This window comes from Mauremys mutica, chromosome 12 (assembly GCF_020497125.1).
Source record: "Mauremys mutica isolate MM-2020 ecotype Southern chromosome 12, ASM2049712v1, whole genome shotgun sequence".
In the NCBI taxonomy this organism is placed as follows: Eukaryota; Metazoa; Chordata; order Testudines; family Geoemydidae; genus Mauremys; species Mauremys mutica.
This window is the reverse complement of record NC_059083.1, coordinates 69099558-69113770: the sequence shown is the minus strand read 5'-3', so window position 1 is coordinate 69113770 and position 14213 is coordinate 69099558. Positions and strand designations below refer to the sequence as shown.

The window sequence follows — 14213 nt, the reverse complement described above, 5'->3', positions numbered from 1 at the left end:
CACGTGGCCCTGACCTTTGATTTTCCTTCTTTGGGTTGACGGGGGCGCCTTGCAGTGTAATGTGCGGGGAATTTCCCGTTGCTCCCTTGACATGAATGGGAGCCAGGTCACTAACATCCCTGGGAACCTGGCCTACAGCTCGTCCCTGTGGCATGGGAAAGGCTGAGCCTGCAGGCAGCAGTGACCACAGCGCTAGGGGAGGCGGTAGGGCTGAGCCCAGGAGAGGGGAAGGAAGACAGAGAGGACTGGGAGGGGAGAAGGGTGAAGGAGGGAAATAGAAAGAGAACAGGAAAGGGGCTGAGAGCAAGAGAGAGAGAGAGCATCACTGACAGGAGGGACCGGGAGGGATAGTGAAAGGGAGAAAGGGGCAGAAAGGAGCCGGGCAACAGAAAGGGGGAAGAGAAAGACAGTGACTAGTGGAGCTCCAGGCTGCATTGGTGAGTGGGCGAATGCGATAATCAAATGGCACTTAGCCCAAAGCATTCTGCAAACACTAACTGATCAACCCCCTAAGGATACAGGTAAGTATCCTACAGCCAGGGCCAAATTCAGGTGTGGGGTCCATTGACGGCGGTGGATTTGCAGCCCTTCATATTACATCATGTCTGAACTCAGCCCTGAGAGGTTAAGTGGTAGCTAAAGAGATAGTTGCCAGTTTTAAGGCCCTTTGTATCCTTCTGGAGGAAAGACAATATAGTAATGCAAACTATTTGTTACTTAGATATTAGTTATTATCTTATTATTAATGGGCCTGTTCGTGTAACTGCTGGGGTTCTCAGAGAACTGCTCCGTGAAGGAAATACTCTCTCCTCAGCTCTGTCTAGAAAGGGGAAAGAGCAACATGTGGGTCGAGGCGAATAAATGAGGTAGAACAAGTAACAGGAGAGCGACTGGAGCAGAAAAGGGTGTCGCAAAACCCATGCCAGCCAGCAGAGGGCAGGGTAAGGAAAAGATATGAAGAAGGTCAGGGACAATGTTGCAGAAGGAAGAGACATTATCGCCCAATCTATCCCAACCCCAGGAGAGGGAATTACTGGAAAGAAAAACAGAAAATAGACCCATTGCTGCCATAGACAGACCAGTCTGATAGAGAGGAAACACATGAAAGAGGTGAAGCTAGAGTGAAGGCCGTAAAATGGCCCATTCTGATAGCTTTCTGTCTTAAGTGACCATTGCCAAAACACGGAGTACAACTTGACCCTACCCTACTGAGACCACCTCCGTTAAGCAACCGGCTTTGGCCCACTGCTGAGCAGCCATGGGAGAACAGTGCATATGCTACTTGTATACGCTCCGTCAGTGACAAATCAGCTTGTCATTTGAAGGAAGAGAACTCAGGTTAATTAACCAGCGACAAAGGGGAAGGGCAGCCCCAGCAGAGCAAGTCCTTTGGATGGAGCAGTACATGGAATCCAATGACTGAGGACAACAAGTCCTACTCGGTCCCAGTAACACACCTCCCCATCCCCAGTCACTGACCAAGCAGAGAAAGGCTGAGGAGCACCCAGGACTGAATGGATATGGGAGTGGATTCCTTTCTCTCCCTCAAGCATGTGTCCAGATAGGGCCTGAAGTATGTTGGTAGAGCAATTTGGAGTGGTCTAACATGCCCCTTTATAGTGGGACTGAGTAGCCCATAAACGTTAACTAAGATCAAATGGAGAGTCAGTGTAGCATGTAATACATCATCTGTCTGGGCAATCTAGCTTGCCCTGGCGGGGGCCTGGACTTGATCTAATGGATCTTTGATCACAGATCTTTATCTATGACCCTGTGACCTAGAGGGGAGGCTCATGCCATGCTTGGTAGCGTTCATACCTCGTGCCCTTCAAAGGCAAATAACTCTTATCTCCCCATCTCTCTCTTCCCTAAAATCAGCCCATTGCACACAATGGATCATGGGAGTTTCACTGAGAAGTTTATGAAACGGCACTGTCAGCTCCAGAGATGGTGTAAATCAAGACGATGTCCAAATAGGTATAAATTCCTCGGCTGTCCAGATTTGAGAGAAGAGGAACCTCGTGTAGCAGCCCAGGTAAGATCGGAGAATCAGGTGGCGGGCGTACAAGCAGGTTGGTGGAATGGCTTTCGGCTTTAATAATAGCTTTGCTTTCAGAGATACTTCACCCCAGGTTTCCCTAGTAATAAATTCAAAGTTTTATAAAATATTAATAAAGCACGGAGCTTAACCTATTTCTAACAGGCTTTGGAGGAGTTGGAAAGCTAGACAAACTCACTAAGGAACCTGTTTTAGTGGCTAAGCTTGCTGCAAACTACACTGTGTTCTTCTAATGGATTCCTATTCTATTAGGTTTATCACTGTAATAGGTCTGTTTCTTTGCAGGGAGCGTGACATTTTGTCTGCATGTTTTGTGGCCGGCATTTAAATCCAACCGTGTTGGCCATTTGCCCTGAGACCTTTGGTCTTGCCTGCATTCTCATACCTTCCAATAGTTCGTGTCAATAAACATTTAAATGGGGGTTAATATTTGTGTTAAACTGACATTGAATTCACTCTCACAAGCATTGATTTGGGATTTCAAAAGTGACAAAACAGTGAGTGCAGCCCATAGGGTCTCAGGGACCAAATGCTACTGGGGAAATGTCTTGCTACCCTTTTAAACAGGCTTCTTCAGATCTAATGATTCCCCTTAGCAGGGACAGATACTGAATCTCATTCCACTAACAGCGGAAGCAGGGCATGCGCACACTGCACAAAAGGTGCCACCCTGTGAGAAAATAGTAGCAATCAGACATCTAACAGTGAAAATGAGGTAGGATCAGAGGCTAAAATAATGAAAGAACAAGTTAGGAATTACTTAGACAAGTTAGATGTCTTCAGGTTACCAGGGCTTGATGAAATACATCCTAGAATACTCAAGATGCTGACTGAGGAGATATCTGAGCCATTAGTGATTACATTATAAAAGTCATGGAAGACGGGAGAGATTCCAGAGGCTTGGAAAAGGGCAAATATAGTGCCCATCTATAAAAAGGGAAATAAGGACAATCCAGGGAATTACAGACCAGTCAGCTTAACTTCTATACCCAGAAAGATAATGGAGCAAATAATAAAGCAATCAATTTGCAAACGCCTAGAAGATAATAAGGTGATTAGTAACAGTCAGCATGGATTTGTCAAGAACAAATCATGTCAAACCAACCTAATAGCTTTCTTTGACAGAGTAGCAAGCCTTGTGGATGTGGGGGCAGGAAGCAGCAGATGTGGTACATCTTGACTTTAGTATGACTTTTGATACCATCTCTCATGAGCTTCTCATAAACAAAACTAGTGAAATACAACCTAGATGGAGCTACTATAAGGTGGGTGCAAAACTGGTTGGAAAGCCATTCCCAGAGCATGTTTGTCAGTGGTTCACAGTCAGGCTGGAAGGGCATAACAAGTGGGGTCCCACAAGGATCAGTTCTGGGTCATGATCTGTTCACAGTCTTCATCAATGATTTAGATAATGGCATAGAGAGTACACTTATAAAGTTTGCAGATGATACCACGCTGGGAGGGTTTGCAAATGCTTTGGAGGATAGGATTAAAATTCAAAATGATCTGGACAAACTAGAGAATTCAATAAGGACAAATGCAAAGTACTCCACATAGGAACAATCAGTTGCGCACATACAAAATGGGGAAAGACTGCTTAGGAAGCAATACTACGGAAAAGGATCTGGGGGTCATAGTGCACCACACACAAAATGAGAGTCAACCGTATAATGCTGTTGCAAAAAAAGCAAACATCATTCTGGGATGTACAACTAGCAGGAGTGTTGTAAGAAAGACACAAGACGTAATTCTTCTGCTCTACTCTGTGCTGATTAGGCCTCAGCTGGAGTATTGTGTCCAGTTCTGGGTGCCACATTTCAGGAAAGATGTGGACAAATTGAAGAAAGTCCAGAGAAGAGCAACAAAAGTGATTAAAGGGCTAGAAAACATGATCTATGAGGGAAGACTGAAAAAATTGGGGTTGTTTAGTCTGGAGAAGAGAAGACCAAGAGGGGACATGATAACAGCTTTCAAGTATATAAAAGGTTGTTACAAGGAGAAGGGAGGTAAATTGTTCTTTTTAACCTCTGAGGATAGGGCAAGAAGCAATGGGCTTAAACTGCAACAAGAGAGGTTTAGGTTGGGCATTAGGAAAAACTTCCTAACTGTCAGGATGGTTAAGCATTGGAATAAATTGCCTAGGGAGGTGATGGAGTCTCCGTCATTGGAGATTTTTAAGAGCAGGTTAGACAAACCCCTGTCAGAGATGGTCTAGATAATACTTAGTCCTGCCATGAGTGCAGGGGACTGCACTAGATGACCTCTCAAGGTCCCTTCCAGTCCTACGATTCTATGATTCTTGATTCAGATGGAGTGATCCTTTTATTTCTGGGGTTCTGTTCCTGACAGCAGTAACACTTGGCTTTGGCATTAGTGGAACCATGACAGAGGAGCCTGTGCGGACAGACAGTGAGATCCGTCGCGAAGACTCCATCATGGGTTCTGGTCAGAGAGAAGAGAAGGACAGCACGGCCTCCAGCCCAACAGGCTCCTTGGGCCACCATCCGCACTCACCCGCCTTGACACACAACCCCAAGGAGATCTGGAAGAAAGGAGGCCGCATGTTCTCGGTCCTGCTGGCCATCAATTTGGTGCTACTGGCCTGCACCCTGGTGAGCAGTGCGGCCTTCAATGAGGTAGCTGTGCACGACTACGACGTGTTTTTCATGCTGACCGTCATAATGCTGATCTGCATTGCCTGGATCCTCTTCTACCTCATCGTCACCGCCAAGCGCCGGGACGCCATCCTCTACAAGGACTCCCATGCAGGACCTGTCTGGCTGAGAGGTAGGAAGCCACCAGGGGTGATGCCTTGGGGTGGAGGGGGTTGGGGGGTGAAGATGGGATCCCATACAAGGTAAGCACTCTGTGAGGAAAGCATTGCCCAGATGGCCTCCTAGAGGCCCCTTCTCAAAACATCACTCACAGAGAACTTCAGAAGTTTCCTCTCCTTAGTGCTCTGGGTCTGAGGGTTGGACTCCAATGATCAGTCTCATTAACCTGTGTCGTGCTGGATCCAGTCCTTACGTGGGAGGGTTCTCCAAAGTACTTGGTTATTTTTCAGCCTCATCAGTCACCATTCCAAGGGCTGTTGGTGCAAAGGATTTGTAGGCTTTAGGATAAAAAGAAAACTGGGATCACTATAAAAGGGGAAGCCCGAAATGCCATCTGCCTCTACATGGCGATGCCATTTCTCTCCCTCCACTGTCCATCTAGACGAGCATGGGCTCACCTACGTCTACCTGTCCACCCCCAACATGCACACGTCGTCTCTAATTGCCTTTGCTTCCTCAACAGGAGGCCTGGTTTTGTTTGCCATTTTCACCCTTGTGATGGATGTGTTTAAAACTGGGTATTACTCCAGCTTCTACAACTGCCTGTCTGCCATCAAAATCATCTACCCTCTCGTGCAGGCTGTGTTTGTGATCATCCAGGTGAGTGTGGGCTCTTTCAGTGCCCAGGGGACAGGTGGGTGAGCTCAGGGATGATGCTTGACCTTCCCAGGATGCTGATCGCTCTTGGACCACTCTCTGCCCAGTGAGCTTAGCTCACTCCGTGATCCATTCTAACCTAGCAGAGCAAACTCAGCTGACTAAACTCCTCTCCCCTAGGGAAAACACTTCCCCATCCGCTGTACCATATTTGATCTGTGGTGACTTGCTGTAGGTCAGGGTTCATAACTCTTTTCCATACTATGACCTGCTATTATTTGCATAGCAGGACTGCTCACATGAACCCCTAACCAGGTTCTAGCCAGGACTTCTCTCCTATTTAGCAACATGGAGAGGGCAGGATGGCCGTAACCCCTGATATCTGTTCATGATTGCCTGTGGGGTCTCAACCCCCAGGTCGGGAACCCCTGATGGATGTCAATACTGTGGAGCAGAGGGGGCTGGTTGGGAGCAAGGGATAAGCAGGATCAGCATGTTGTGCAGCAATGGTGGGCAGAAGAAGGAGCTGTGGAGGCAGAGTGGAGAGCATGGGAGGGCTACAGCACAAGGCAAAGTAAATGGGGCAGGAATGGATGGCAGAGGAGCAGCATGGGTGGGATAACGGGCCTGGTGCAGCAGAGAATAGGGCAGGGGCTGACTTATCCTGCAGATCGTGGAAGTGGCCGGGTCTGTTTCTAGTCTGACACTGCCGCTTTGGGGTTCAGTCTTAATCAACACTTATATTTCTTCCAGACATACTTTCTGTGGATTTCTGCCAAAGACTGCATTCATGTGCACCTGGACGTTACCAGGCGAGTATTTCTCCCAGCTGGTCGTGTTCCCTTCTGCACTGGTCCCCATTCCTCTGCCGAGCCTTCCCTGCAATTAGCTGCAGCTACTGGGGGAACATTCCTACATTCTTTCCTTTCAGTGGGTCTGTTACAGGATTATCTTACCAGGCACACACAAGAGATGGCCCCATAGTGAAAAACGGAGAGCTGCCACTTGGTTCCCAGCCACCCTGACGTGCTAAAAGGGGAGGGTCCATTCACAGATTAGGTTCAGAAAACAGTAGAAATGGGGGCCAGCTGCATAATTGAGAGGCTGAGCCAGGGTTTTGGTTTGAGCGCCTCTCCAGTGTTATCCCGGCCCACATGGCATGGCACTCTGTCCCCCTCCAGTGGTGGATGAGCCACAGAGAGATGTTAATGAGCCAGCTACAATGGGCACTCCGGTACTAGCAGCTCACACTTTAAGATCCAGAAGCGGGAAGACTGATCCCCATCTAGTGGCACAGCCTTACACTAGCACATAATACTTGCATTTTAAAAAAAAAATCCTGGTCACTTCCCCGGTATTGGGAAGGAAGACAAAAGAGCGTGAGGAAGATCAAAAGGCTGATGGAATGAGAAACCAGACCTCGGATGATCATATTCACTTTCGCAAGACTGGCTCCACCCTTCTGGACAGGCCAACCCTGACCAATTACTCTACATACTTCCATCCACGCCCTGTGAGAGGCTGAGCCAGAAACAGTGAGAGATGAAACTTAGTTGGTGCTTTTCAGGCAGGGTAATGGTATGAAGAGTGAAGGGAATGACAGAAAGAAGCTAGGGCAGCAGACAGGGAATCAGGACACCTGGGTTCTCTTCCTGACCCTGCCACAGTCTCCCTGTGTGACTGGGGGAAAAGTGACTTCCCCTCCTTGTGCCTCAGTTTCTCCATATATAAAATGGGGATACTGATACTTGCCTGCCTCACAGAGGCGAGACTTAATTCACTAATGTTTGAAGAGTGCATTGAGGCCTAGAGAGGAAAGGTGCCAGAGAAGCCGACTTGGCCTTGATTCTGTCTCTCTCTTCTCTCATACAGGTGTGGCTTGATGCTGACATTGACCACTAACCTAGCCGTGTGGATGTCAGCCGTAACGGACGAGTCCGTGCATAAAGCACACACAAAATTCCAGAACCTAACAGCAGGAACACACAGATGGATCATGAAAGGTAATTTGCCCATTAGTAAAGCCAGCTAATTCTGGAGCAAGGGGACTGCTCAGAGTAAGGTGCTATCTTGCGTGAGTAGGGGTATTCCAGTCTGGACCTTAGCATTTGTGTCTTGCTTTGTGTCCAGCAGGAGTCATGGGGATGGAGGGAGAACCTAGAGTGAACAGAGGAGAAGGAGGGGAGAGGAGGAAAAGAAAAGGAAAGAGAGAGAACAAAAGAAAGAACAAGGCAGGAGAGGAGAGGGAGGAGGAAGGGATTCTAGATAGGCCCAGACAAGAGAAGAATGTTCACTAAACCAATTGTTTGACAAAGGGGAAAGCAATTCCGAAAGGCAGAAACCAAAGGGAAGCTGAGGTTTCAGTGGGTGGATTCTCAGTGTCCAGGCAACCCTGGGTCTCGGGGTCACGAGATCTACTTTTATTTTTGGTCCTGCATTTTAGTGACTGTGATTCTCCAGAATGAGGCTCTTCAGGACTGTTAACAAGTACTTGTTTCCTGCAGTAACAATGTAACACGTATGTGTTTTTCCTGTTCCAGCTGGAACGGCAAGTGGCTCAACAGAAGGCTGTAGCTGTGACAGCCAAATTTGCCAGATCTTCCAGAGTGGCTATTTTTGGTTGTATCCCTTCAACATTGAGTACAGTCTCTTTGCCTCTGCCATGCTGTATGTGATGTGGAAGAACGTTGGACGCCTCATAGAGCACCATACCCACCACATCCACCACCTGAAGTTCAGGCTCTTCAGAAGGACCTTCTTTGTGGGCATCGTTTTGGGGCTGTTCATACTGGTGAGCGGCCTGGCTGTTCTTATTGTTTATGAGGTGCAGGTGAATACCAGCAGCCAGCCAGACAAGAAGAACGAAGCACTCATCATGTATTACACCTTCAACATAGTTTGTCTGAGCCTGATGTCTCTTGTCTGCATCGGAGGTTCCATTGTCTACAGGTTTGATAAGAGAGACATGGACCACCACAAGAATCCAACCAGGACTTTGGACATGGCCTTATTGCTGGGGGCTGCCTTGGGGCAATATGCTATCTCCTACTACTCCATTGTGGCTGTGGTGGCCAGCACTCCAAGGGATGCCATAAGTGCCCTCAACTTGACCTACTCGCTGCTGATGATCGCCCAGCACACCTTCCAGAACATCTTCATCATCGAAGGCCTTCATCGGCAGCCCCCAGAAGACGACCACAAAATTCATCCTCACCGGAAGGACCTATATGGACTCACCTTTGTCAACATCAATGCCGTATCCCTCCGCGTCCCCGAAAGCGACAGTGCCCTGCCATCCCCCTTGCCCCACAGTCAAGGTGCGGTAGCGATCCAGCCTTCAGACGTGGTGCAGTCCATAATGGTCCCCAAGAAGGTGAAATGGAGGAGGAAGTTCCTAAAGGAGATCTCCTTGTTCCTGCTCCTGTGCAACATAATTGTAAGTGACAACCAGAAAGGGATTTTTGGGAGGGTGGGTGGAGGGCAGGGGGTCGTGTCCAAGAGGATGTGGTCTAAGGAAAATGTTCCTTTTTCTTACCTTAAATCTCTCACATAAATCAGAAGTAGCTGCACTGAAGTCAGTGGAGTTATTGGAAAACATTCTCTGCTGGAGTAACGAGGCACAACTCCCTTTATTTCAGTGGCGTTTTGCCCATTTACGCCAGCAGAGAGCTGAGCCCATAACATTGTACAATTGGTGCGAAGGAGAGGAGACTCAGGCCCAATATTTTTTCATTAGGCTTAATCCTTTGATGCTACATTTTTAATGTAGGGAAAAGGCATCTAGAGCCTGATCTAAGCCATTTTCTTATACGTTAGACAGCAAAAGACATGATGTCTGGTGATCAATAGTTAAGTAGCATGGGTGAAATCCTGGCTCCATTAAAGTCAATGACAGAAGTTCCACTGACCTCAGTGGGGCCAGGATTTCACACCAGGGGTCAAATTGTACTCTCAGGATCTCTATTGGCAGTATATGTCAGAGAAGAATCTGGCCCCAGATAGCTTCACTTAGAAGCCTGCTTTTTATTAGCAATTACACTTGATTAGCAGCCACACTTTTCATTGCAAGCCCTAAGGGAAGCCAATTAAATGTAGTGTGACTTCCCCGTGTTTTGAAGGCACTTTTGATTTACAGGAAAATACACATCTTTCACAGGAGCTATGGCTTCTGAACAAACCAGGCACAGATGATTTAGATAAAGAGCCTCCAACCCAATAGGTCTTTTTCTGTCGCTAATATGGTCCTGAATTTAGAAGATTTATCCTTTCCCTTCTCTCCAGCTCTTCTGCCCTTTGAAGCCCTTGTGAGTAGCTGCAGCTACTCACCACATCCCATCCCTCTCACTGAGACTGTCACGTTTGTTTCCCACCTCCAAACAGCTCTGGATCATGCCAGCGTTCGGCGCCCGGCCACAGTTCGACAATGACAAGGAACTCAACTTCTACGGCTACCAGATGTGGGCTGCCATCGTGGACATTTGCCTGCCCTTTGGGATCTTCTACCGCATGCACGCGGTGGCCAGCCTGCTGGAGGTCTACATCACGTCTTAAAAGGAAGAACACCTGCTCTATCAACCCACCTTTCCCGCCCCGGGACTGAAAGCCTGAGCGGCTGTACTCAAGGGTTTGGGGGTTGCACGCATCCCACGCCCTAGCGATGACAGGGCATTACTGCACCGCCGTGGAAATAATCCACTCATAGTCCCAGATGTTGTTTTCTACTCATGTGTGAGTGCGTTGTGTTTGATTTCAATTATTGCTTTAAGTTCTAAGGCTTTTAGAAAAGTGGAACGTTTACAAAGTAGGGCAATGAAAACCACGTGCGGTTCATTCAAATTGACACCTCTTCCTACTAAGGGCCTGATCCTGCTGACTGCTCCCAACGCCATTGACTTCATTCTCCCAGGGGGCACCCGGTACCTTGTCAGAGCCCATCTATGTGCAGGCTGAATCCTGTTCTCTTTAAGAGACCCATTGGCTTCAATGACCTAACTCAGGTGTGTAAGGCAAACAGGACGCAAAGCTACATCCCACCACCGGGAGCTCCATTGCAAAGGAGAAGAATCAAGTGCACAGACATGAAAACTGAACTGGTGAATGTTGAAGGCTTTTGGAATCACATTAGAATTCTCTTCTTCCCACTACCCGACCACGGTCCTGACGGCTTCACAATACTGTCCTTGGTCACATCCCCTTTCTCCTCATTGAGACTGCATAGCTGCTGATCAACCAAGGCCCAGAATGACTGAAAGCATCCTTATTCAGGACAGCACCTACACATGTGCTGAATTCCCACTGAAGTCAACGGGTGCTTAGCACATGGTTAAGTGCTGTCCTGAATAGGAATAGACTTAAGCACATGCTTAAGTTCTTTCCTGAATCAGGGCCGATAGTTAATTCTATTACGAGAATTAAAAGGATTTTTTTAAATAGTGTAATGATTTTTTAAAAAACACATGAACTTATTTTATATAAAAAAATTATTTATTGATTTTCAGTGTAACAATGAATGGCTAATGGTTCACAGTGCCACACAATGGAGATCCAAGTCATTCTACAGGCCAGCTTTCCTGGCCTTAGATGAACACACAGTGATTTCATTTGTACACCTGGGCATCAGAGAGTGGAGCTGATCCATATTGTATCTGCCTAACCTGAAGCAAGCCTCATGAACTCTAAACAGGCCATGCTTCATTTGGCTGGTGCATATAAGTATCAGCAAGTGAATCAACAAGGCACAGCTCAATGTCTCTCTCTTACAAAGTTATGTTTACAGAGGAAAGAAATTTCAATGTACTGAAGAGGAAAATTGCCGAGCTGATGAAAATTAACAATCATTTCCCGAGGCTGTTTGTATATTTCTCAAATAAAAGAATAAATGAAAATCATGCTAGTTTACCGAGCAGAGTTTCTTTTTCACCAGCCAGCTGGAGTCACATGGAGGTTCGGCCCATGTCACACCAGAGTGAGAGGGAAGAACAAAGATTTTGTGGTAGTTGAAATATTTTGCCCCCAAAAAAGAGTTCACATTTCAAAAATTCATAGATTTTAAGGCCAAGAGAGACCGTTAGCACATCTAGTCTGACTTCCTGTATATTGCAGGCCATAGAATTTCACCATTTACCTCTCTATGGAGTCCATTAACTTGTGTTTGACAGAAGCTTATCTTCCAGAAAGGTGTGCAGTCTTGATCTGAAGACATCAGGAGAGAGATAATTCACCACTCCCCTTGGTACTTTGTGCCAATGGGGAATCACCCTCACTCATTAGAACGGGGGTTCTCAAATTGGGGGTTGGAACCCCTCGGGGGTTGTGAGGTTATTACATGGAGGGGTCGCGAGCTGTCAACCTCCACCCCAAGCCCCGCTTTGCCTCCAGCATTTATAATAGTGTTAAATATATAAAAACATGTTTTTAATGTATAAGGGGGGGTCACACTCAGAGGCTTGCTGTGTGAAAGGGGTCCCCAGTACAAACGTTTGAAAGCCACTGGGTTAGAAAATGTGCCTTATTTCTAATCTGAATTTGTTTGGCTTTAACTTCCAGCCATTGGTTGCTTTTCTTTTAGTCTTTTTATGAAGGCAAAGTCACACTAAAATATCAGCCTGCTACATCGTATATTACCTATTCGGGATCAGGTTAATATTCAGAGAACCTGGCTAAAGATTCTGACTTGCTGGCAGGGAAGCCCTCTTCTAAATACCCTTCCTCTTCTTAGTTTTCTTCTTGTGTATGTACTTGATGTGAAAGCTTTTCCATCATGAGAACAGTCCGTATTTTACTATACCACAATTCCATGGGGTGGACGTGTCACATTTTTCCAATAATTTGCAATACAGAGTCTAGCTGCTAACAGTGAAAATGAAATTCATTTGCCATTCGGTTTACAATGCAGATCCTTTCCTAGATCATTAAGCAAGCAGGTCAGGGAGGGATGTCCCAGCCATTGGCTCTTGTAATGCCGTTCTCCTCTACGCTCAAAGCCCATTAGAACTTTTTTTAAGACCAGCTCTTCAGAGGTTACAAATTAATATGTAAGAGAAACAAGTGAATGAACTGGGAACTGGCTGGACAAAAGAAAAACTAGCCAGAATCTTAAGTTCTCCCTCTGAAGAATTTACTACTGCTGGTGAATTGTACTTTTCTTATTATTTGCCATCAGAACATGTTACCCTCTGTCAAGGTTACAGGGCTGGCTATAACTCGAATCCCTCTCTGGTCTCTCTAAGTCCAACCCCACAGGCATCAGGACCCCCGCTTTCCGCTCTCTTTGAGCTACAGAACCCTGTGCATCAACCGTACTTCCCCAACAGGTCCGAATGAGTTCAGGTACTTGCATTTCTTCCCTTCAGGAGTTGTCACCAATGGTGAATAGACTTAATTGATTTTAACCACAGGAACACAAAGCATAAAACATAAGAGAAAAAAAGATTTAAAAACAACAAAAGAACTACACTCATCTATCTTAACTAGAGTCCTAGGCACTGGCAGACCCTAATCTCTGGGGGCCTGGGTCTCAAATCATCAATTTTTTCAAATCAAAATATTTGCAACGTTAAGATATTTATACGTTCCCCATTAGTAACAGAGCACCTCACAGTCTTTAATGTATTTATCCTCACACCGTCCCTGTGAGCTGGAGCAGAGCTATGAACACTATTTTACAAGAGGGGAAATTGAGGAACCAGGTGGCTAAGTGACTTGTTAAGATCACGCAGGAAGTCTGTGGCAGGGCAGACTTATACCTAGGTCTCCTGACCAGCATCTTAACCTCTGGACCAGTCTTTCTTTCATGGTATCTCAAAGTAAAGCCATTTTGGAAGGAAAAGAAATCAGCTCTCTATTAGGGGCTGCAGCTCCTGGCAGCATAGATGGGAGATAACCAAACATCTGCATGGGACACAAACCAAACAACTATCACATCAAACAAAGAGGCCAGTGGCACCTTAAAGCCTAATATTTATTTGGGCATACGCTTTTGTGGGTAAAAAATCCCACTTCTTCAGATGCATGGAATGAAAGTTACAGATGCAGACATTATTACACCCTAACCCTAAGCCCAAATTGATGGGGTTAAATTTGCAAATGTTATAGACTAGGACATTCTATAACAGATTTAAAAGTAGCCATCCTTGAACAAAAAAACTTCAGAAACAGACTCCAAAGAGAAACTGCAGAACTAACGTTCATTTGCAAATTTAACCCCATCAGTTTGGGCTGTGGCTGGCTCACTACAAAAGCAACTTTCCCTCTCCTGGAATTGACACCTCCCCATCAACTATTGGGAGTGAACTACGTCCACCCTGATTTAATTGGCCCTGTCAACACTGGTTCTCCACTTGTGAGGTAACTCCCTTCTCTTCATGCGTCAGGATATTTCTGCCTGCACCTGTAATTTTCACTCCATGCATCTGAAGAAGTGGGGTTTTTATCCACGAAAGCTTATGCCCAAATAAACCTGTTAGTCTTTAAGATGCCACCGGACTCCTTGTTGTTTTTGTGGATACAGTCTAACACGGCTACCCCCGATACTTAACATCAAACAAAGCAACTCTAGAGCTGCAGGAGAACAGGGACAAAGCTGGAGCCTCATCCTTACGGTTCGGTTGCTAAATGCAGAGTTAGGAACCTAAATAAAAGGAGCCTGGTTTTCAGTGGTATTGAGCACCAACGCACTCCCATTGGTGTCAGTGGGGTTTGCGGGAGCTCAGCACCTCTGAGAA

The 14213-nt window shown here is 46.4% G+C and overlaps 1 protein-coding gene across 1 annotated transcript; it reads left to right on the top strand.

The window, feature by feature from the left end:
* Positions 1 to 4440: 4440 nt before the first annotated feature.
* On the top strand, positions 4441 to 11328 carry OTOP2 (otopetrin 2). The gene is made up of 6 exons (XM_044983749.1): positions 4441 to 4846; positions 5357 to 5493; positions 6244 to 6302; positions 7363 to 7493; positions 8031 to 8926; positions 9871 to 11328. Exons 1-6 carry the CDS (start codon positions 4441 to 4443, stop codon positions 10039 to 10041), a joined length of 1800 nt encoding a protein of 599 aa, XP_044839684.1. The 3' UTR covers positions 10042 to 11328.
* Positions 11329 to 14213: the final 2885 nt, after the last annotated feature.

Bases quoted from the DNA above. Each gene is read 5' to 3' on its own strand.
- OTOP2 (XM_044983749.1), top strand. From the start codon at position 4,441: ATGACAGAGGAGCCTGTGCGGACAGACAGTGAGATCCGTCGCGAAGAC. The intron at 6,303-7,362 runs GCGAGTATTTCT...TCTCTCATACAG, and splicing joins GTGCACCTGGACGTTACCAG to GTGTGGCTTGATGCTGACAT. The intron at 8,927-9,870 runs GTAAGTGACAAC...ACCTCCAAACAG, and splicing joins TGCTCCTGTGCAACATAATT to CTCTGGATCATGCCAGCGTT.